This window comes from Kryptolebias marmoratus, linkage group LG20 (genome assembly GCF_001649575.2).
Source record: "Kryptolebias marmoratus isolate JLee-2015 linkage group LG20, ASM164957v2, whole genome shotgun sequence".
NCBI lineage: Eukaryota > Metazoa > Chordata > Actinopteri > Cyprinodontiformes > Rivulidae > Kryptolebias > Kryptolebias marmoratus.
In genome coordinates this window covers 2658884-2683169 of record NC_051449.1, presented here as the reverse complement: position 1 = coordinate 2683169, position 24286 = coordinate 2658884, and the positions used below count along the sequence as shown (strand labels likewise).

Genomic DNA, 24286 nt, shown 5'->3' with positions numbered 1-24286 from the left:
GGTTAATACTAGGAGCTAGAGTTCAGGTTAGACGCTGAGGCGGAGAATCTAACCCAGTAGGTTTGATGCTCCAGCGAAGGTCTGATCACCGCCTGCTGCTTAAATCCTGGCTGGTCTCATTAGTGGTATGAGGAACACCTGTGGAACAATGATTAGTGGCGCCGCCCCGGGGGCGGAACCAAAAAACCCAGATCCTCACACCCCGGAGTCATTGGGTGATCCAGCTGACAGCCTTAAATCTGCATATTCCTGGCATCATGATTCACAGATTGTTTTGTGTTTCTGCAGCGTTCAAAGCGAACACAAGTGAAAGTCGAGTCTCTTGGCTTCCTTGTCAGTTCCGACTGGCAGTTTGAGGATGAAGAGATTTCAGATACCAGCAGCAGAGCGACTTGTTGTTTTGATCGTATCATTTAGTTGATGTTTGTCTCCCACACAAGACGCCCACGTCGCTGATCAGTGTGACGATTCACAACAAGAATGGATTGTTTTGTTTGTTTGTTTTTTCTGGCAGATTGGTGAACGCGTATGGATCGCCGAATATTCATGCGCACACAGACATTCAGCTTATTATCTGTTTTTAGTGTTAAAGACCAGCAGAAATCAGCGTCGTTGATGTGAGTTTGCCCTCTGGATGCATGAAAAAGCAAGTATTGTTGTTGCTTCCCGCAGCCTGAAAGTGCTGAGCCTCTCAGTTTAGTAGCTGTCAGACAGACTGACTGTTATCAGGCCGAAGGTGTCAGCCCTCCTGAGAAAAAGACTGTCAGGAAGGAGGAGAAGGTCAGACTTGAAGTATTGAGGTTTTACAACTGAACTACTGCCTCAGAGCAGCGACAAACCGTTTAACATCTGATTGCGTGTAAGAGAGGAGAATCAGCCCAAACAACTTTCAGAAACGCTGGTGCTTTCGAACCAGAAATTTATTTTTATATTAGTGAAAATCACAGCTTTGGGCCTCACTTCTCAGACGAAGGTCGGACCAGTAAACGTTCGGAGCGGGTCACAGCAGTCTGTCGTACAACTGAAGTTTCCATCCACTCATGAGCATGAAGGTCGTATTAATTTGGCCTTTTAAGGATTTATTTGAACTGTTCTTTTTCACAGGGTGGATTTATTATACAACATATAAAAAATTATCCCCAAAATTTTGCCTCTCGGTGGCAGCCAGTAATATTTTTGGCCATGACTTTGCAAAATACCTCATGAACCGCTGGACGAATTTAATGAAACTGGCAAAAAGTAATAATTTGATGCACACAGCCAGCTGACCTTAAAAAAACACACAAATGGCTGTAATTCTGTCAATTTTAACTATAGTGACCTAAAATTTGGTGTAAAAGTAGTTGAGACTGATCCTCAGCTCTAACATAACGCTCAAGATCTTTTGCTATTAACTATTTGGAGTTAGCTCTGTATGTCTGTTAGCAAAATATTTCATGAAGAACTGCATAGATTCTATTAAATCCTCCAGGAGACAATCATCTGATGTACCTCTACAACTCATTAACCCTTTAGAGTCAACCTAATTCAAGAAAGCAGATAAACGGCTATAATTCAGACAGTTTTACAGATATTGAGCTAAAATTTGGTCTGGTAGTAGCTGAGAGTTATTCACAGTTTTTTCCAATCAACACAGAGTTTAAATTATACATACAAGCTCAAATACATGCATACCTTCATGTAAAATCTTTAAATAATTGGTGCTGAAGGTCCTTATAGGTCTTAACCTGACAAAGCCAAGGCCTATTGGCTCCTCGATGGTGATCATGACTGACTGCAGCTGGTAGTTTCTTTCTGCCGGCATAAAGAGGATTTGTTTGGCAATGGATCGGCTCATTTGTCCGCTTTAAATGCAAAGAAATTGGTTAGGATGTTCAGGAACAACCCATACGATCATCCAAGATCTTTTTTTAAAACTGCCATGCAAGGTGGCGGGCATTTCCTCCAAGGACTACTACTTTTATTTGGGGTTTAAAGTTAAAACAATAAAGTTTGTGAAGTGATTTGACTTGATAATGTTTGAGAAAACTGTCTGAGTTTTAAGAGCGTGAAAAAACAAACTGTGCTTCTTAGTTGAAGAGATCCAGCATGAGTCATGGCTCACTATATGTTCTGTTTTTGATGCTTGGATGTTTTTGTCGTTTAGGAAAGAAGACACTTGGGTGTGAGAAGTTGTGTGGATTAGTGAATAATCCTCATAGTGGATTTGTTGTTACTCAAGAGCAAAAAGAAAAACCAGCAACCTAAAAATAAACAGAACAACCATCGCTGGAGTCATTATCCCGCTTACAGTTTTGTTGTTCTGAGCAGATAAATAAGCCGACTCGTGTTCCCGCTGAGAAGCACTGAACTCTGTGTTTGCAGAGCCTTTAGGGCTCCTTAATGCAGAACTTTATGTTCGCTGCTGTTTGCCAGGTGATGGATGGAGCTCATCAGTATTCAGGGTTTCCTGGTCTGTCGTGGAGTCTGTGAAGAATCACGTGAATGAGTCTTCCTCCCTGTCTGCCGTTTCAGGGCTGATTAAATGTCTTCGCCTCCGACCCTCCACAGATAGTTTTAAAAACTTATTTTAGACTTTTTAATTCACTCAAACTTGATATTTTTCACATCAGCAAAAAGATAAACTTGACAGTGTCTGAGCTGAGGAAATGTCAGGAGGCTGAGTGATGGATGTCCAGGCAGAGATTTGACTGAAACGAAAAAATATTTCCCATCAATCAAATGTCAATATACTGCTTTCTTTTCCTTCTGCTCAAATTTTTGTCCCACTGGCAACCGAAACAGCTTTTTTTTCTGCATATAGTTTGAATAGTCATACTTTTCAACAGCGAGACCTTATTTTTTCTAAAATGTTGGGATGCTCAGTTAAAGGTGTACAATTAAAGGCCTAGCATTCCTTGAATGCACATCACCCACCACCGTTTATGCCAGAGTTTTGGACTAAGATCGTCTTATATTGAGAAATAATGAAGTTGTAGCCATTTTGGTCAAACCCTGAAAATAATCTTATGTGCAGTTTCATGTCACACTCAGATCTGTTGTAAATAATCAGCTACTACCACTTTAATATTAGCTCAGTACCTGTAAAAATGGTTGAATTATATCTAGTTTTTTTTGGCTAATGTCAGTTTGCTGTGGTGTCCATCTTGAATCGGTGGACACCTGTAGTTAATCAGTTGTAGGTGTACATCCAATGATTAGTTTATGAGAGTTTCAATAAAATCTGTCCAGTTATTCACAAGATAACAAACAGACGTTATAGACACCTAACTTAGCCTACGACGCATCTACAGTAACAACAATACCTGTTTGTGTTTGTGCTGCAGATTCTAGTTTCTCAATTACATCAAACCTTCATATACTTTATTATTTCAATACGCAGTCAAGACTGATGAACAACATTGCTTCAAAAAGAGCAAAGCAAAAACCAACACATCATCACACCAAATAATCTGAGGCCAAAAGCGTAAAATAAAGGCTGTAGAAAATAAAAACTACAAATCCATCAAGAATATATAACAAAAACATGGAAAAACAGTTTTAAATGACCAAAGTATGAAGAATTCACCCTGAACTCTTTGAACATTGTTAAAAACAAAAACAACAACAAAAGAAAACCTTCCCTCCAGCTGTCCTTCACTAGATTAGGACTGAAAAATGTCCATTATGTCCACCTACTTGGACTCATCGTACTTTTGTGATCCTGTAGTTGAAAGTCCAAGTTCCTTTTTGTCATAAGTCAACAAAAAGGCTTCAGGTCTTGCTCTTGCATTCGGCGTCCTCGTCTTTTTTTTACTTGTGTTTGCAGTTTAAACCATAGATATATATTTGTCATAGAGTCTGCGGTTGCTCCAAACCAACAAGTAAACTTTGTCCTGCCTTGTTTCCTTTATTTAGTGCATTTTTGTGACACAAACAGGCCTGTGATAGTGTGGTTTTTTGCATGAAACTCAAGACTGTGTACCTCTAATTTTTGAAACCAGGCTGTAAAATGTTTTGTTAGCTAGAAGCTGGAACCCAGAGTTGTAAACACCAAGGGTAAAAGTGTTCTCCTGAAGTCGACAGTGAGGTTTCACACAAAGGAGTGTGAGATTTTAATATTCAGGCCGCTTCTTGATTCAACAGTCAGGGTCTCTGTTGAGGTTCATTGGCTGCAGAGGCCAGCAGGTATTCAACATTTAGCTCAATTTTCCTCTGAGCTGTCTGTGTTTGTGCTCCACTGGTCACAGCGTCAGAGACGTCAGCACCTAAATGCCAAAGATCCGCAGAGAAAAAGCAGCTCTTCTTTCTTTTTCTCAGTGCCCTCTCTGAGTTTTACCTCGGCGAGGCTGTGCTCTCACCACACATTATCTCCTCGGGGATTACGGCACTGCTGGTTGGAGAGCCCTCCCTCTCATTTCACCTCTTCAGACTACTGTAATTCACCTGCTTTTTTCTCTGAGAGCTCCCCTGCTTTAATAAGTGTGTGTCAGGGCAAGTACTGCAGGGATAAAGCCTATTAGAGGAGCTGCAGAGGACCAAGGTGTTCTCTGCTGATTGTTGTTTGACTGAATGGCATTTAAAACAGAAATATTCTTTTAGTAATTCAGAAGGAGCACCAAAACTTCTGCACAGCAGGATGTTTTCAGTGATAACCGCTGTGTTTCAAATTGACTGACTGGGTTTAAACGGAGAATTATAGTTGAACTCTTAAAGTTGGAGGCTGTAAAATCAATTACTGATCCAAACAGAGCGGCCGGTTCTTCTCCACACAAAATCCACATTTTCAGACCTGCCTTTAGTTACTCATGACCTCCTGTGTTGTGAACACTTCCTAGTCTTTAGTTGTTGTTTGTGAGATCCTCGTATGACTTTATGTTGAGTTTTTACCATTTTCTTTTTATTATTTTTGTCTTTTTGATTATGTCAACTGAACTAAAGGTCCTTGTTCTACTTCACCTTCACTTTTTTTGTTTATGCTTTTTGATGGTTTGCAGAGTTAAAACACTTTACAAGCAACTAAGAACATTTAAAAGTGCTACACGTTGATCCTGCAGCTTTAAATCCACATTACAAATATATATATACAATCCTGTCTTTATATATTTACCAGTAAGACCACATGCTGTCTTTTAGTTTGCTTTTAATTTGCATATTTGCCCTGGTGTTGCACAGTTTCTCCTGTGTAAAGAAACATGTTTTATGTTTTTTTTGGCCCATTTCCTTTCCTACTAATTATAAAAATAGCCTAAACACTAAAAATATAGACACAAAGTTATAAAAGCATGTAATAAATGTGATGGTTAAGGACAGTAACTGGTGCACACGTCATGTAATACTGAAAGTAATGCGATTATGTGCATGGCATTATTGCACTGCAGGAGACCAACTCTTATCTCCTGGACATTTTATTGTGAAGTCACATTTCATTAACCCACAGAAACTTTTCATAAATAAAATAGTGCAGATTGTGCTGTAGAAGGCAGATACTATTATAAATCCTACAGGAAACTAACTCGCTAATGCATGTTTTACTAGTTGCAAATTTGTTAAAAAGTCCCTCAAGATTACAAAAAATATGATGCAATGGGAACTGGGGAGGTTGTAATATAAGATGGTTATAGTTGTGTGTAACATCTGTTATCTGTTGCCGGTAATGTGATGTATTATTTTTTTCTTAGGGCAGAAACATCAGAAAACAATCAGTGCAATCGTATAAAATTGTATAAAATGAGCCATTTGTTTCTGGTAATGCTATAGATTCCCCCCCTTTTTCTGATGTGGAGCTAATAACATCCATTAAACCTGAAAACTGTGTAGCTTCAACCTTTTGTTTAAAGGTTTCTATAGTTTATGGGAAGACAAGAGGCACTTAGAGGTTGAAATTTTAAATCTGTGCCACTAAATTTCACAGCATCCTAAAATCTGAACCTGTTAAATGTGCTGTTTTTCATAACAAGAGTCAGAAATTGCAGCATAAAGAATAAAATGTCCATAAAATAAATTTAAATCCCCTTTATTTTAACCGCTCATTGCTTCCTTTAGGCTCTGCAGTCGGATGCTCGTGTATTTGATGGAAAACGTTCTCCTGTTTTCTTAGTTTCCTGACTAAGAGTAAATAATCGACTCTGTTGGGAAATTTAACTAACCATACATTCTGCATTAAATTGGTCCCGTAACAGCTGTGATGTTACTCTTCAACAAGTAAACTTCTCAGGCAGCGGTGGGTATCAGGAGGCAGATGAGGACTGGGGTTGTTAGGATGAAGGGTGCTGATGTTGACAGAATAATCAAAGCTAAAGCTTTGTTGTCAGAGTTGAGAGCCTGAATCGGACTGCAGCACGAATCTCAGTAATTGGCTCTTGTCTCAGAAGTGGAGAACAACACCCATTAAATGAGAGCCGATGGATGGAGCCAGCGTTAGCAGAGTGAGAGGAAAAATAAATAAAAAAATCCTAATTCTGTATTATTTGTAATGTAATTACACACAGAACAGTCCAAATATGATCGCATAAAACCGTCATGTTGGTGTTTAAATTAAAGAGACAGCTGAATGAGAAGAAAGGAAAAAAAGACTAAAAACAAACTTAAATAGCAAAACAGATTGCATAAAACGTGCCGTATGTTTTTATTCCTCACAATCATCCTTAAATCAGACTTGATTCATCTCCATCAGCCTGTAATGAGTCTCTGAGGACACCATTCATCTCTACACGACTTGATTGCAGCAGTCATTTATCTATTGAAGCAAAATTACCCCATTTACTTCTCCAACTGGACATCATTACACCGTTCATTCATGTAATATGGTGCCATTACAGCTGAAAGACCTGTTTCCACCCAGAGAACATTAAACCTGCTCCTGAATATTACTCTCCCTCTCATCTTGTCATATTAACCACAGATTAAAGGCTTTAGAACAAAAATATCCAAACCCGTCTAAATAAGCCTTCTTTTTCTCGGAGTGGCTGATCGTTTGGAGATGAAAGGCTCTCACCTCTCAGCATCACTGAGCTCCCATCCTGCTGCTTTTAACAACTTGGCTGTTTTTCTAACCAGCTCAGAGTCAGAGAATAATCCATCCCAAGCTGCGTCAGACACCGCAATGCCTTCACTTTTATGACTTTAAACCACCGAAGTGTTTATATTCATGCTAAGAGAAGAGAAACTGCTGCTGGGAACTAAATAAACTTAGTTCAGCGAACGTTAACTGTCTCTTCCAGCTATCCAGGAAGGTTTCTTGAAGCTAAAATACTCTTTGACTTTCTTTTCATTTTACCCTGGATATAGATGTTTTGTTTTTAGAAAGGTTTTGTCTGATTTTGCAGAAATGGTTAAATTGATGCTACTTTTACATCTGACCTAATCAATAACAAATCATCACTCTGCCACCATGAAAGGTACACAATCATGTAATTGCCAGTGCCTCACTCACAACTCACCGTAGGTGTTTTGGACACACAAAGGTCGTTGGGGTTGATGGCTTGATCGCAGATGGAAAAGTTGAGAAATAGTACAGACAAAGTACTTGTCGACTACAGAGTGATATACTGGCCAAAGAGCTTATGTTGTTTATTTATTAGCTTACCCACCAGCCAAGCATTGCTTTATGACATTCCTCAGCTTCTGTCTTCTGCCAGCTCTCCGTTGGCCATTTTCTTCCCTTCTACAATGCTAAAAGCTACCAATCGGTTCTTTCCCAATATATATACCAGGAGTCTCAGCCCTTCCTGTTGCATTGCTTCATATATGCTGAACACAAGGTGGAGTGTCAGACATTCTTCTTACCTGCAGGACACACAAATAGCAAGTGTGGAGTACTTGTGTAGTACTTCTGAAGCACGTCAATCATACAGTGACTGTTCATTACTCGTGTTTCTTACTGTTTCAAAGCCCCTAATAGCTGTGCTCCTGTCTTGGTTCAGGCGTACACAAGAAGTACATTTTTGTTTTTTTGGGGTTTTTTGCCTCTAGACCTCTAGAATTTGAAGGTGCAAGAGCAGAAGTCTAGACACCCAGTCTGCAACCTTCTACGTAACTAAACTAACATGACGTGCAAGTCTTAAATACCATTTCGCCAAATCTTAGAAGACTTAGAAGCACTTATGGCAGATTGTGAGTGAGGCAAACGCCAAATATGTCATGAACCGGTGAATTCTCAAAGTAATTATTGGCTGTACAAATACAGTTGTTTACCTTTTAGAGTCAATCCGGTTCAAGATGACCACCACAGGTAATCAGCTTTAGCTAACACAGAATCAGTTTGCAGATATTTACCTAAAGTTTGTTGAGGTAGTAACTGAGAGTCATACTTGTTGTGTACTCAGAGCACCAATGGCTCACACGCAAGGCAGCGGGCGATATGCATTCCTTCAAGAAATTCTGAGGCTTTTCAGACTCCAGCCTCAACATTGACTCAATCCTCACTGAGCTTAAGAGTTCAGACTTAAAAAAACTGCCTGGCTCCTTTTTTGTTTTTGTTTGTTTGGCTAATAAGACTTAAACCGAGTAAATAAAAAGAACTCCAATAAAAGTCTCTAAGTCTTGTCACAATGTGCTGCTTTATTCTGTGACTGAGTAAAGATGGAGAACGTACTGGTTTTATTTTGGCTGAATATTAGATTTCATTTCATTAAAACTGAATTTGTTTCACTGCTTCAGTGTTGTAAGTCGTCTGAGGATGTAATGAAACTTTAGCTGCTGCAGTCAAGAATGAAAGAGCTCATTTTCATCCTTGCCCTTTTCTGACACTTGCAGGACTAACGCCGCCCAGCTGTAATGGAGGTGACATTTCTTGGTCTTTCATTAACGCCTACAAAGAACAAAAAAAGCCAAAGATGTCATATTCAAGAAAGAATGTACACTTGTGGAGCTACAGTTTTCAACCACTGCTGCAGTATTACATCATTTTATGCAGTCAAATTCCTCGTTTCGATGTCCTCGTTAGTCCACAGTTGGAGTTTTGGTACTTTTCATCGGAAGGATTTTAGTTCGAGAGCAACCACAGCATTTGTCGTTAGAATAAAAAGTTTTTCATTAACAATATTTCTATTCCTCGTTTTCTGCCCACAAATTTATCGTTCACCATTTGGCACAGAAACAGACTTTTATTCAACGTGGGTTGCATCATTTTTAAAATAATCAACAATTTACCACCAAAAAAAGCCCCAAAGAGTTGCTCAGAGCGAGAGAGGAGGAGGTTGAAGAATACTGTAACTTGTCACGGCGCCCACAGTTTTTACTTTTAAAACCTTTTTTTTTTTTCGTCAAACCAAAAATTACTGTTTTTAACTCACTCTCACAAACATTCTTCTTTTTACAAATATCACACTTATGTGTTTGGAAAGACTTTGCAGTGTCATTTGGAGTTTGGGTTTTTCTGGAAATAGCAGCAGTTTGAGGCAAAATTTTGGCGATTTTTCCGTCTGAATCAGATGCACTTATTACCGCCGTGGCAGCCGGCGGTTTATACAGCATGATCAGCATTTTATACATGTTTGTTTGTTTTTAACAGCATGTTCCAGAGTTGCACTCAACAATAAACCAAACAGTGAACCCATGTGTCAATTAGACCAATCATTATATAGTTTTATTAATTTACCAAATAACTGAATGAGATCCTCTTCCTTTGAAGCAGGAATTGGAAAATACTGAAAAATAAAGAATCACCTGCCAACTTGTATGCCAAAATTTTAAACAAACGTTTTGCTCAATCAGTTAGTGCTCAAAGTATAATTTGGGGATGACTCTCAGCTACTACCACACCAGAAATGACCTCAATATCTATAAACATGCCTGAGTTATGGACATTTTTGTTTCTGCTAAGGTCAGTTACATGTGGGGTCCATCCTAAACAGATCTACAGCAAGTGATTTCATTAAAATCTGGTCACTAATTCAGACATTTGCTTGAATTACATGAGAATTTAAATATTTTATGAATCACTATTGGCTGCAGTTTGGACACAAACAAGAAGACAAACTTGTAAAAAGGTTCTTGAAGTTCAAAAGCTCCTATAGAAACTGTATAAATGACACCTTTTTATGACAGTTATTCTAACTGTGGCCTTTTCTTCTGTCCTGCTCTGGACTGACAGAGGTGTGTGACGGTACACTGGTGTCCAACCTGCCGCCGTCGTCCTTCAGAAGCTCCTCCCAGCTGTCCAGCAGCCATGCGCCGGGCTTCGCCAAACTCAACAGGAGAGACGGTAAGGAGGAGTTTTTTGTGGTGACGCGTGTGGAGCTAACAGGGCCCGAGACGGATCAGGATTTAATTGCTGTGAGCATCAGGGTCCGACATGTTGTTCATCCTTGTCGTGTTCCGAAGAGGAGGCGTGAGGATGAAAAGGAGACGTGAACGGCAGCTTTCTGTAACATCAGGAAACATAAGCTTACTGGATTTACAAACGCTAAAAGGTCAGCTGAAGAAGCTGAAGCTAAAAAAAACAAAGCATTATTTAAAAGCTAAAAGAGGCAGATCAGTAGCTAAAGTATTAGGCTAGCTAAAAGTAGCTGGAAGCTAAATGTAGCAATAGCCTAGCTAGAAGCTAGACGTAACTTATTTTCCGAAAAGATCTCTGTGTGCTTCAATGAGAAAAAAATTTTAAATAAAGTTAAATATTTTATAAAAGTGATAAAAACCTAAAGTCAGAGCACCCATCTCCTGAATGAGCTGAACATTTTATTTATGACTCAAAAAGCACAAAGTATGCAGAAGTAATTAGATTACAAAAAACGTTTGGAAAAATAAAAAGCAAGAAAGCGAAACAAAGCAGAATATTCTTTGTTTTTATTCTGTGGGTTCGGTTCATATCAGTATTATAAACCCTACATTAAATCCTAGAATTTAAATCTGAATTATTTTAGCTTCACGGAAACTAAAAGACTCAGTTAATTTAGGAGCTCAGATTGTCTCCTTTACCTTAGATCTGATTTAAGACAGAGCTGTGATCATATACTGTATAATCTGTCTGCACAGAACATTTAACACATTACAGGAGGACGGAGAATCTTTACGCTGATGGAATATCTGACCGTAATTCATTTAAGTTAAATTTGTCTCAGTGCTTCAATTAGTGAACGCCACCCTGGTTCTCCTGTGAAAACTGAAAGAGCTCGTATTTATTGCTGCCCTTTCCCGACACGTTCTGGTCTGAAGCCACCTTTCTGTAATGAGGCTGACATTTCCTGGTTTTTCATTACCTGTTACAAGACAAACCAAAGACGTCCCACATGTGAGAGGCGGAACACATGCAGTCCAAACTAAAGACCGTTTTCAGGAAGGTTTTATTTCACGCCGCCTGACTGAAACGCCTGCAACAGTCTGGTTAGACGTCGTCACTCAGGTGTTTTCAAAAACTTCATTAAAATATATCATCAGTAACCTCATAGATTTTAAAAGGTTTGAAAAGGCTTTAAACTGTTAAAATTAAAGCTTGCATTGAACTAAATATTCACAAAAACAATAAAATAATCAGTTCCTGCACCAGTATTTTTTATGTCATGCAGATTATTTATGTTTTTAATTACAAACTGTTTATTAGTCTAGTTGGGATTTTTCATGAAGTCACAAAGTTAAAAATAAAACATTTTTTTCAGTATTTTAATCAAAAGGCTTTAAAAAACACAACAGTGTTACAGCAACACCTGAACAATCTGAGGAAAACCTTCAGCTTCTCGGCTTTGTGAACAACAGAAAAGTCTAAATCAGTTTATTCACTTTGAACAAATGTTTATTTGGAGATAAATGCAGGTGTAGAAATGTCTTCATTTGATAACTACGGTGGTACATTTATTATCTTTGGGCTGATGTTGCAGCCGGAGGCGTTTTGCCTCTAAAGAAAGGTTAAAAATGTTTATGGAATTACAAGAAATTAAAAAAGAAAAAGACAAAAATCCTGTGAACACACTCAGATTTAGTGTCTCGAATGAAATGTTAAAAACAAACTGGAGCAAAAAGTTAGAAAAAAAAAGGTCAAACAGGAGCTTCAACAATGTTTACATCCGGAAACCGTCTGTTGGTTTCATCTTTCTGCTAAAACATCTTTGCTTCAAGAGCAAATTAAAGCTTGTTTTAATTAACTGACGCATTCCAAACACGTCATAAAATCTCCTCTGTGACGATGAACTTTCTGACACTGAAGAAGATTCAATGTTAAAGCATTTTTGCTTTTTTTTTTGCCTAAATTGTATGTTTAGTGTGAATGCTGAGCGCCAAAAGAAGCAGAACAGCAGCTAAAAGAAGCAATCCGCCTGCTAGAAGCTAAATGTAACAAAAGAATAGCTAGAAGTTATAGTAACAGCAGCTAAATGTTAGCTAAAAGTAATAAAAAAAAGCTAGCTAAAAGTAGCAAAACAGTAGTTTAAAGCTAAACATGACAAAAATGTAAATAAAGTTAAATATTTTTAAGTCCAAAAGTTAGAAAAACCAAAGATCATAGCAAACTGTGCCTGATCGGGTTGAAAGTTTTGTTATAAATATATATTTGATAAATAGGAAATGATTCTCTAGGATCATCCAACCGTCTGAAGCTGCAGTCGACTGTTTTTGTATTCGAGCTTCTAGAAATAAAACAAAAACTGATCTACTGATCTGTACAGCCGTCCATTTTCTTTTACCTGCTGTTTCCTGTGTGAGAGGCTGGGGACACCCTGGACAGGACATGTGTCCACCACAGAGACAAACGAGACATCCGCTCATCTAAAATCCTCAAAGTATACAGCTGACCGAAGGAGATCCAACCCTCTTCTTCAGGGATTTTATTCAGTTCTTCTAGTTAAACATTATTAAAAACAGTCTGTAAACAGCAAAGTCTGTCAAAACTCTGACTGCAACGGAAACTTTTTATTAAAGATTTCTCAGCTGCTATAAAATAAATGTTCATAAACTGAGATATTTGCCAAAAAGTCTGTTAATACCTGACCAAGCAAGGTGTTATTAAAAAAAATGTCAAAAAAGCTTATTTGGCTTTCCCTTTTCTCACTTGAGGTGTTCTTTTGTTATCAGAACTGCAAGTCACAGACCTAATATCAGCTCATAATTGCTTAAAAAAACAATTTTCTTTTCCCATTCCGCTGTTTATAAATCAGGCCATCTTGTGCTCACATAGTTATTCACAGTAAGTTAACAATTTGCCCAAACTGTTGCATGCCACTGGTTATTTTAGCGCGTCAGCAGTGTTCTCGTAGAAATGCAAAGTAAGAGTTTTGTCGAATTAAAGCCTCTTCTTCTTTTTTCTTTTTCTTTTTCCCACCCACTGATTCCCAGCAGGACGTTAGCACTCAGCAGAACTTTCACAAACTGCAAGTCCCCAGAAAATTCACAGGAAATCCTAAGACAGAATTATACAGCATGTGTTGAATACATTGTTGTTGCTGCACAGCACCAAGGTGCACCCTACATTATTTAAACCTGACCACAGACTGCTTTGTTTCCAGAGAAGTTGCTATTAGACTGAAAAAGTGAGGGTTAAAATGACAAAGAGAGGATAATTATAAATAAAAAGAGCTTTTTGGCTGAAGCATAAGGTTGATCTCTGAATCTCCTCTGATCTCAGAGCGCAAACACTGATGTTTGCAGGAGAAAACGGATGAATAAATGAAAGTCTTTCCATTTCCACCTCCTGCTGCTGCCAACATTCAGCCTTCAGGTGCAGCATCGCTCTAAAATCATTAAGGGAACAGAGAGCGTCAGAGTTTTGTGACGCCACCTACAACTTGATATTTGTAACATGCCCTCATATGACTCCACTGCGTACCCGGGTGCGTCCTGCAGGACTCGGACCAGCTGTGGGTATCACGTATTCTGGCTGGTTTGCATGCAGTCCTTCAAATTCTCTGCAACAGAGCCACGTTGGTGCACGCAGACCCCAGGTCAGCTGCCACCACGCTCCTCCGTGCTTCGTTCAGGACGCTGATATTCTCCCACCACGACTTACCGCTGCAGAGGTTCTGTGCACGTGTGGACCTGTGGCGCTCTGTTATGCTCATTACATGTAGAGCAGTGAATCCATCGCACAAAAACTGAGAAACACCAAGCTTAGGAGGCCTGTGGTTCACGTCACTGCTAATTAATCCATCCTAAACCGTCCTGAGTGTGGAGCAGGTACTCCTTCTTTAACATGAAGGAACCTCCTGCAGAACCGGCTGCTGCAGCCCCAACTATAAACCTCATCAGAAGGAACGTTTTGAGTCTTATCTGGAAGCTGATATCACAATAAAGAAGTCGGACAGCTGAAAACTCTGCCTCATGTTCCACTTTTAGAGACTCTAGGAACCACAAATAAACCTGCTGTGTAAGAACAAAGTTCAGCTTAAAAGAATCAAAACCGTGAACTACTGTTTCTGCAATAATATCACCAAAAGTTTGACAAGTAAAATTGAAAAACCATGTTTTAGATGTCAGTAAATGCTGACAGTGGCTCTTAAACATGCTCAAAAACGCCATACCATCATAATTATGCATAGTAGGTGCAATATTTATCTTCAGCGTTAATTTAAAGTAGGTTCTTATCAGATTAAACTTTTAATAAAGCTTCTAAAAATGCAGCTTTTTTAAGAACTTGACAGATCAGAAGGCAATTCTGTCTCGTTTTATTCAACAGTTGTTCAGACTTTTGAGTAAAAAAATAAAAACGACAAATATATTCCTTGTCAAGGAGGAACATAGTGTCTCAAAATTACCCTTAACAGTTGTTTTTTTGTGCCAATAAACCAAATAAAGACGAGATGGATTGACAGAAAATGAGTCTTCCTTTTTGCACGGTGTCATAACTTTGTGTTATCTGGACTCCTACATGTTGGATCTACAATCTGAAGCTGCGAAACGCAAAACAATCCTCACCCAGGCTCAAAACTGAGGATTTTATTTTACCTTGTACACGTGCAAATAAAAAACTAACAGGACTGTAAAACTAAAATGTCGACGGACCATTTTTCTTTTGACTCTTTTAGAAACTGCATTTTTTTTTAAACTTCTTTGTTCTTCAGACTTTACAGGTTGATGTAGTTGATCACAGTGGAGTCTGTAAGTGGGACACCAGCCTTGATAGTCTATTGATTGGCCTTTTAGCAGGGCTTTGAGGATAAATTACTCAACTTTTTCAGTCACCTTTTGGTTACTCTTCTCCAATTTCTTGCTCTTTCCTTTTCTCTCGCCTCAGTTTCTCACCTTTCAGTCATTGATTTTTATTTCCTTTTCCCCGACTCTTCCTCAGCACCTCCTTCCTCTTCTCCTGAAAAGTCTGTCGATCTTCAGCTCATTTCGTGTTTAGCACTCCTTGTGTTTAAACATTTTCTTTCTTGTGAAGGCAGAGCTGACGGTGATCAGCGACGCCTCTGCAATCACGCCGAAATACAACGTGAAAAGGCCTAAGTAATCGTTTTCCCAGAGAGGTTCGAAGGCAGAATTAAACTTTAATTGAAGGCTGTATATTGGGACAGCCAAGTAATCAGCTGTTGATGTTCATATTCAGTTATCCTCTGTGACCTCCAACACTAATAACAGGATTATTAAATCTCAACACTTTTTTTCCCAACGTCTAATTTTCTTGCAGAGCTCTGACACATTTTCATTCTTAAATATGTAGAACAAATAGCCTAAATTTATACATAAAGTAATGCGCTGACAAAGAAAAAATGCCCTTTGTCACTATAAAATTGTATTTTATCACACTGTGGTCACTGACTCGTTTAATTTAGGCTCATGAGGTTTGTTCTGAGCAGCTCAATGTCGCAAATTTGCCTCAAACTGTAAATCCTTCAGTGTCCTTTTGGCCTTTAATTCATGAGGGTAGTGGTTAAAATATTCCCCTAAAAAATGAGACGCCCCTTCAAGAAGCTAAAACATCAGTGACATCCAGTCCTGGTCCTCGAAGGCCAGTTTCCTGCATGTTTTAGTTGTTTCTCTGCTCTTCAGCACTTATCAAAGTTATTCATTTTCATCAAAACTCAACTCTCAGTCGGCTTTTTGTTGATAAATTCATCTGTCCCACCAGAGAAGCTCAGTTAAGACTAAAAACTTGTACACAATGCCAAAAAATGCAATAAAATGGATCAATGATGCTGTAGATCCTCTGATATTCAGTCTGGATTTACCAAGAAATCCATTAAACTGCTGAAATAATAGATTTGCCAGAAGATTAGAAAACTCATCAGTCTGTAGGATTTTCAATCTATGCATTTATTTTTTGTAAATTTGGTTAACAAGTAATTTGTATGTTATTATTATGGGACAGAGTCTGACCAGATTAAATTCTCATGGATGAAGTTAAATAAGTTTGAGATTTCTGCAGCTGTTGCAAAAGAAACTGATGTTTCCTGCAGCATTTATTTATTATTCACATCTCTTCAGTCATGCAACCTGCTAATAAAGTCTGATTATTACTTATTTTATACACTTTGTGTGTAAGATGCATCAGATAACACCCATTTTAACTGAATCCAGACAGAGCCTGAAGAAGCTGGAACTGCACTGGTTCTGTTATGAACAATTAATATCTTACCTGCTGTAGATATCTTTATGAACGACCTCGGTTTGTAGAAATAGAGTTTATTTCTGATGCATGGAAGAGCTGATGGCTAGTTAATGTTATAACGTGAACCACTGTTTTTGAGATTGGTTTTAAAATGGCAGCTAACAATTTTGTTTTTTGTTTGGTTTTCTTGTTTTGTTTTCTGTAGATCCTTGGTTTTCAGATCCTTATTTATGCCAGAGTCGTTTAGTTCATTAGATATTTTTGTCATCTGTGTTTCTCATTCCCTGCTTTAACCATCATTCTTAGGTTTGTTGTTTCTATCATTCGTCTGTAATCATCCCAGCTGCTCTCATTCCTGTATTTAAACTCCCGGTTTCCTCCCACTCAGTGGTCAAATCTTCGTGTTGTCATTCATGCTCAGTCCTGGTGTTTTTGTTGCACCTGCCTGTTTGGGTTTATTTTCAATTATCAAATCTTTTCTTTTGGAGTTTAAGTGCACTTCTGACTCCACCAAAACAACCACCAACCCTTAAAACTCGCCGTTAGCTCGTCAGTAACTTCGAACCTATTCACGGAAAAGATTTAAACTTAACTTTTAAGGTCTTGTAAAGCCATGGTGAACCTGTTTTGTAGTGAACCATTAACTCTTATTTGAACAAATTCGACCCGTTAAGCTCTGCCGTTAAAACTTTGACACTTAAGGCGGAGGACACGCCTAATTACGCGTTCGACAGTCCTGTCAAAGAGAACCTCACAGTTGGTGGTTTGAAACTACTAACTGCCGTAAATCATGCGCCGTATTTTTTTTGGACGTCGCAGATATTTCCAGTTCTTCCCTCAGAACAGTGACGCCACACTCCTGACCTCCATTAATCTTCGCTTTCTTTTGTGGGCGGTTGGGTCTGCTGCCTTGACAGAACACATGGGGGAAAAGGAACCAAAGATATCTCTTTGATTTAAAGCGACAGCTGTGACTTTAAGTGCTCAGAGCATCCACCAGCAGTTCACCTCCATTATATTAGTCGCAGTTATTCTGACAGCAGGGACACAGTAAATCTTTGTACGCCTCTTATTCCCTGAGTTGTTTTTCTTTAATCTCCGTCTCCTTTTTCACACAGTCTAATCGCCGCGTGGAAAGGTCAGAGTGTCTGCCCTTTTCTTCTCTGTTGTCACTGAACACGTCTTTTTAGTCAAGTGGTTATTAGCTCTGGCCTTTAGCGCTTTAAAGATCAGCTACCAGACCGACACTGATTCATTTTCACTGCCATGTTCTTTTCTCAGCCTGTCAGCAAACAGCGATCAGTTGTGTCTTTCTGGGAGAAGGTGCGGCTTCACCTGTTGCCGTTCTCACTTTACATGACACACGTGGTGAGAGAAACACCAGGATCGGTAAACATGGCAGGTTTTACAAAGGAGAGATGAAAAGAAACCAGAAAACATTATTGTTTTTCTCTTCTTCCTCTTATTATCATCCCCCTGCCATGAAGTTGTGGGCGATAATTGCCTCTGTGAGTTAATATCAAAATATCAAAACATCTCCTGAACCAAGGGATGAATTTTAATGAAACCCTTAGAAAGAAATTATTGGATGTACATCTGCAACCTATTTTAAAGTCAACCCAATTTAAGATGGCCACTCCAACTGACTGGTCTTTGAAAACACAAGAATCGCTGCGATCGCTTCGTCAAATTCTAGATACTGAGCTGAAATTTGGTGTGGTAGTAGCTGAGAGTCATCCTCAACATACACTAAGCACTACACATTGCACAAAATATTCTCCTAAACTGTTAGCATTAACTGTTATAGTCAGTTCTGTCCGTCTGTTAGCAAAATAGCTCATGAACCACTGGGCAGATTTTAAGAAAAACACTAAAATGTCCATAACTCAGTCGGTTTTACAGACATTGAGCCAAAGCTTCGTGCAGTAATAGTTGAGTCTTTCCCAACTAAAACAACTCTGTCATTTCTCAACGGAAGATGATCTTAGTCTACAACTCTACGAGTGGCGGGCGATATGCATTTATCTAAGGAATACCAGGCCTTTATTATATTAAAGTTTTGTGTAGTTGAGGTTGTTTGCAGTCTGTATTTCGTGCCTCGTGATTAAATACCTTTGCAGTGTCAGTCACAGCTTCATTACTGGCTGGGATTCACTAATGAAACATTACCATTTATTTAATGACCATCTGGACAGTCCTAACTGCATTTTCATGAGCTACATTTTCTTTTATTGGTGCTTGATAGTGTACACGTATTAATAGAAGAAATTTCCCTTCAGTGTTTGTTTGTTCCTGTTTTGTCTTTCAGCACGTCCACACAGCAGCAGGTTGTCAAATGAAATTGGCTGCGTGGTGTTGAAACGAAAAAAGATACCTGTGAAAGTGTTTGTGCTTTCTGATGCTCACTGAACGAGTGTGTGTGTGTGTGGGTGGGGGGTGGGGGGGGAAGGCGTGTGTGTGTGCTCAGTGGGTTTCTGGTCAGCAGCTTCCTCCTTCAGAATCCGTCCATCTGGTGTTTAAGCTCTGTCATCGTTTTGGCCTGACAAAACATTTTCCACATCCCCTCACACACACACACACACACGATCTAATCGCCTGTCTGGATTTTGCATTTTAAGTCTTTTTTGTGCTGTACTACCTTTAACTAGTTTATCTGTCCAAACGCACTTCTGTCAACAGCCGCAGGCAGTGCCTGTTGTCTAAAACACACACACACACACACACACACACACACACACACACACACACACTGTTTGTACTTCCTGATTTCTGTGGATGTGTTGTATGAGTGAAAGATTTAGGTGGCTGCTCTTATTGGTGCTTTACAGGCAAATTCTTTGTCAAACTTGTTGCAAATCTACTTAAAAAGCAAATTAAAAGAGTTGTTTTTACTCGTATGATAATTCGCTTCCCTCTCATCGATCGCTTTTTTATTTGAGGGAAAACATCTCATCCTGGGAATCCCGGCAGAGCGAGTCAGTGGATTAGAGCGCAGCTTCTTTATTGATGACATTTAATATGAGGAAGGATACAAACGTTAGGCTGTGTTGTAAAACTAATCAATGCTTGGCACCACGTCTTCCCATTGATTTACATGGGAATTAAATCATCTTGTTGCTGGATTGAAGGTTTTCAGGATACATTTAACCTGTGCAGCGATCCAGTTCTGCTCAGTTGTTGATGAGAAATTTAATGTGGCTCTCTTTTTACAGCCAGTCAAAGTAAACATAATCTCACTATTCTGACAATGAAATGGTTTAAAACTTACTCGACTGGTACGTTTTTAAAAAGTGTGAAAAAATGGCTGAGAAATGATCTTTGACGTCTTTGAATGTGTACAAATCCTACAGTAAGAAAAGGTTTAACTGTTAATTAATGCTATTTTTAATATCTTTAATCTTTTGTTAAAAATAAAGCTTTAATTCAAAAAATTTAATATATACGTTACAGTAATCATTCTAAAACTTGTATCTCGTTGGGCTGTGACTCGTTGGAGAATGATATTTTCACGATGGAGCCTCTAAACCAGGGGTCTCCAGTCCTGGTCCTCGAGGGCCACCATCCTGCAGGTTTTACTTGTTTCTCTGCTCCAACACACCTGATTTGAATCAGTGTGTCGTTAACAGGCTTCTGCAGAACATGAAGAGGTGATTTAACCTCTGAATCAGGTGTGTTGGAGCAGAGAAACAAAGAAAACATGCAGGATAGTGGCCCTCGAGGACCAGGATTGGACACTCCTGCTCTAAAATGTCTCAAAAGGTTCGCTGGATGTCTCATTTTCCTCCAGGGAGTCTTTTGAACAAATTCGAAAGATCTGTGATCCAAATTGCCTCTGAAAGTAGTTGCAGAGTGGTTGCAGCCATCTCAAAACCGTAGATTAGATGATAAACATGGAGCTGCTGCCGAGGTGGAGACGAAGCAGCTTGAGAGGGAAGGTGGGCACTGAAATAATTTGCTGAGGTTTTTACAGATTTCATTGTTTTAGATTCAGAATAATTATTCAAATTCAGTTCAGGATGAATGTTTAGAGCGCACGTTTCATCATTTTACTTTTATCAGAACGTATTTCATCTCATCCCACCAACATAAAACCTCATAAATCAGTTTTTTTTTCCTCGTTCTCTCTGCAGGAGCTGGAGGGTGGTCTCCTCTCACCTCAGACAGGTATCAGTGGCTGCAGGTCGACTTGGGCGAGCGCACCAGGATCACTGCCGTCGCCACGCAGGGTCGCTACGGCAGCTCCGATTGGCTGACGTCTTACCTGCTGATGTTCAGCGACACGGGACACAACTGGAAACAGTACAGACAGGAGGACAGCATAGGGGTGAGTCCACACTTTATATCCAGTAACTCCATCTTACATCGTTTTTAAAATCTGCTCTTCTTTTGCCTTCATCTTTATAGCTTCATTTTTCTTTTAGTCCCCCTCTGAGATCAATGAACATATTTGGTTTTGTGTAATTTAGAAGAAGTGATGCAGTGGCTCCATCTATCCAGCGAAGATAATCTCGAGCTCATCTTTATATTTGTAATGTCTGAACCGGAGCTGGATCTCAAAACGTTTTCTGCTCATCTCAAACTCAGATTGTTGCTCTGTCATTTTTTATTTGTTTGTCAGCTCTGTTCAGTTTCACTGGCATCAAGATTCAAGACACAAATTTGCCAGAACATTAAAAACAACTTTATATTTTATCTTTTCGATTTTTTTAAAGACAGAGCAGGAAATCAAAAAAAGAAAAACAACCAGAATTGAAAAGTTCATCCTTGGTGGTACCAGTATTTTTAATAAAAAGCACTTGATTTGAAATAACGTGCATATTGAAAATATTTAGGAAAAGTAATTTATAGGCTTTGAAACTTTATATTAAATTCAGTTTTAGACCTTCAGACATTAAACGACCACATGTTACATTCAAATGGTTGTTAAATGAGTTCACAAACTTCTGATTGGATCCGTAGCTCAGCTTCATCTGACTCTTCATCCCAGAACGCCACAGTTTGAAGTCTGGTGTATTTATACCTCCTGCAGCTGCAGATTCGGATTAGACTCTCAAAGCGAAGCCCGCTTTCCTTCCTGCTTTAAACTCACATCTGGAGTTGAAAAGTAAAATGTGTGCCGTGGTTTCATCAAAAGTTTGGATATTAGGAGATGCAGGTGCACAAGATTTGTCTATTTTGCTTTTTTAAAAGAAAAAACTGTTAAACGTGAACTGCTGTGCACAAATAGATATTTAAATCACATGATGAATGTGATAAAAACCAGTTTAACCAAATAAACTAAGTATCTTGGTTTGTTTATCTGCAAATGCAGCTAAATCCTGTGGCTCAGGAATGAAAAGTAGTTGGCTGCCAAGTGGGGAGTTGGTGGTTCAATTCCAGCTTTGCCCACCCCCCTCTGCCAAGTTGTCTGTAAGAAGCCACTTCAACCACAGCTGTCTCTGATCTGCACATCTGTGTGGAAAAAAGTGACTTAAACTGTAAAAAAAAAATAAGAAAACTGCTACAAAAATCCATAAATCAGAGGATTTGGTCCACTTGCTGTTGTGCACATTAAGACTCACTCAGTGATGCTCCTTGAACATAATAATTTATTTGTTTTAACCTTTTTACTCATGTTATAACGTCGATTCCTACTGCAGGTAAGATAATAACTCCACAGACAAATTAAAACTAGTCCTTCAAACATACCATGGATGAAATGGGTTTCCTTAAAGTTTTCTCTTCTCCTAACTCATCTTTACTCATCTGCCGAGTGTTTATTCGATCCAAGAGGCATGCATTTAATTTAACAGTCAGTGCTACACCCGTCCTTCTAGTTTCCGTCTGGTTGAGTGCATATGACACCATATTTGTAGAGAGAACAGGTTCGGCTGCTCTCAATAATTCTGATTAATGTGGAAAAATGCCGGTTGGACCTCGGAGGCAGCGCGGCCTCGCTTTGTATCCGCAGCTCCGACCCTTCGGGGTATTTCCGCTGCAGAGGTGTCATGTTGGACTTGTATTTGCCTCTCTGTAGCTTTGGTACATGGTTTAGTATCCAGGCACTGGAATACTAAGTAGTTGTGATGTTGCAGCAGAACACTGAGGTGCTTCCCATCAGAGCCGACTTGTAATCTGTTGAGTTTTGTTCCCGCGTTCTCCAGAGTCTCCAACTCAAGGAAAAGGAAAAGCAACGAACCTGTTTTTCCCCCAATTTGAGCGTGTACATTAACCCATTTGTTACAGAGGAGTTTTTTGATTAGAAGTCCAGCTGAGGCAATTTCCTCATGTGGAGGGAATCCAGCTAATCTCTGCCGAGCTTAAAAACATGTTGATCTGAAGCTATACATAAATTCTGCCCAAGTTCAGCCACTTTTCAAAGTGCGTCTGAACTTCAGTGAGTCAGCCAGCCTTAGAGAGCCTGTCAGAAAGCAAAACTTATGATGGCAGAGCTGCTGGATCAACCACAACACATTACCTACTGGGCTTCAGATCTCAGCATAGTGGCTGAAGACCAAGGGAGGCAATATGTTGTTTTCCTCTCCCTGCTCAAGAATATGTTGGGTTTTTTTTCTTCTTTCTTCCCTTGGAAGTCTGTTGGTGCTTGGAAAGACTACAATCCATCTTTTCTTTATTGTCTCCCACCTTTATCGGTTTGTTTTGTGCCACCTGGAGGGCTGAGGATGAGAGCGAGTCCTGATTGTTTCACTTCTTTCCTGCATCACTTTATTCTTCTCCTTTTTATCCCTATTACTGTCCGTTTCCATCTTTTTATTTCAACGTGTGTCTTCTTTTAGTCTTCTGTTTCCTTTTGTATTTTGAGCCGAAGATCCAGCTGGTTGGAGCTTTCAGTCGACTCAACATCTGACTTTGGTTGGACTTTCACATCTGTCACCTACCTTCCTCTTTAAAAAAAATAATAATAAAACTTCTATATTTGCTACATTTTGTAAGGAGAACACCTAGAGCACAAAAGTCTGTCTGATTTCTTCTGGTTTTCTCTCAGGTTTCAGGGTGGAGAGGCACCAGTTACAGTTTTGTAGTCCAGATCTGATCTCAGAACAGCAGATATCCTCTTGTTTTTCTTCTGGGTGAAGTTTTAAACACCTTACAGATTGTACAAACAGATAACTGAGTCTTCTCCACTCAGTAAAATCTTTCACGCCCATCGTGAACTGCTGCTAGCAAAAATTAGCAGCTTAGCCGTGATGGTGCATTCACTGATCGGGTGAAAAACAGATTTTTGAGCTTTGGTTCAGCTGGTCACGTCGGTGCATCTTTAGTCTAAAGTTGCACATGGTGTTGCCAAAAATACACCCAAGCTTAGTCGTAGTTGCTCATTATTTGCTTCAGGCTTCCCCTAAAAGGTGGAAGTCGGGTTTGAGTGAAATATTGTCACATCTTAAATAATTAGGTTATTATATATACGTATTATATTTATTCAGTGGCGCGCCGTGCAATTCACACCTAGGCCTTCAGTAGAGCTCCGTCTGAATCAATCCACCCTCAATATAACAATTTCAAGGCTATAAAAAACATCTTTTTATGCAGAAATGCAGTATCAGGAGTTGTTGCATCGCAGATAGATAACTCGTTTAGCCAGAATAAATGCATTTACTGAAGAAACAAACCCGGGGTGCACAAATCTCCTACTGCAGCTTCAGCTACGACACACGTAAAAAAAAAGCATTATTAACAACCTCATAAAATTGTAATATTGTTTATTTATTTTTAAAGCTTTTTTTTTGGGGGGGGGGCTTTTTATGCCTTTTACTGGACAGGACAGATGAAGAGAGACAGGAAACCGGAATTAGAGATAGAGAAAATGACACGCAGTAAAGGGCCGTCCGACGC

General features: G+C 39.2%; 1 protein-coding gene across 1 annotated transcript in view; it reads left to right on the top strand.

Annotated features, from left to right (window-relative positions):
- LOC108232834 (contactin-associated protein-like 4) overlaps positions 1-24286 on the top strand; it is a 118327-nt gene that overhangs the window by 35103 nt on the left and 58938 nt on the right. Inside the window, exons 2-3 of the mRNA XM_037973024.1 lie at positions 10076-10186; positions 20584-20777. Coding sequence (XP_037828952.1) covers positions 10076-10186; positions 20584-20777 — 305 coding nt within the window. The remainder of the gene's footprint in view (positions 1-10075; positions 10187-20583; positions 20778-24286) is intronic.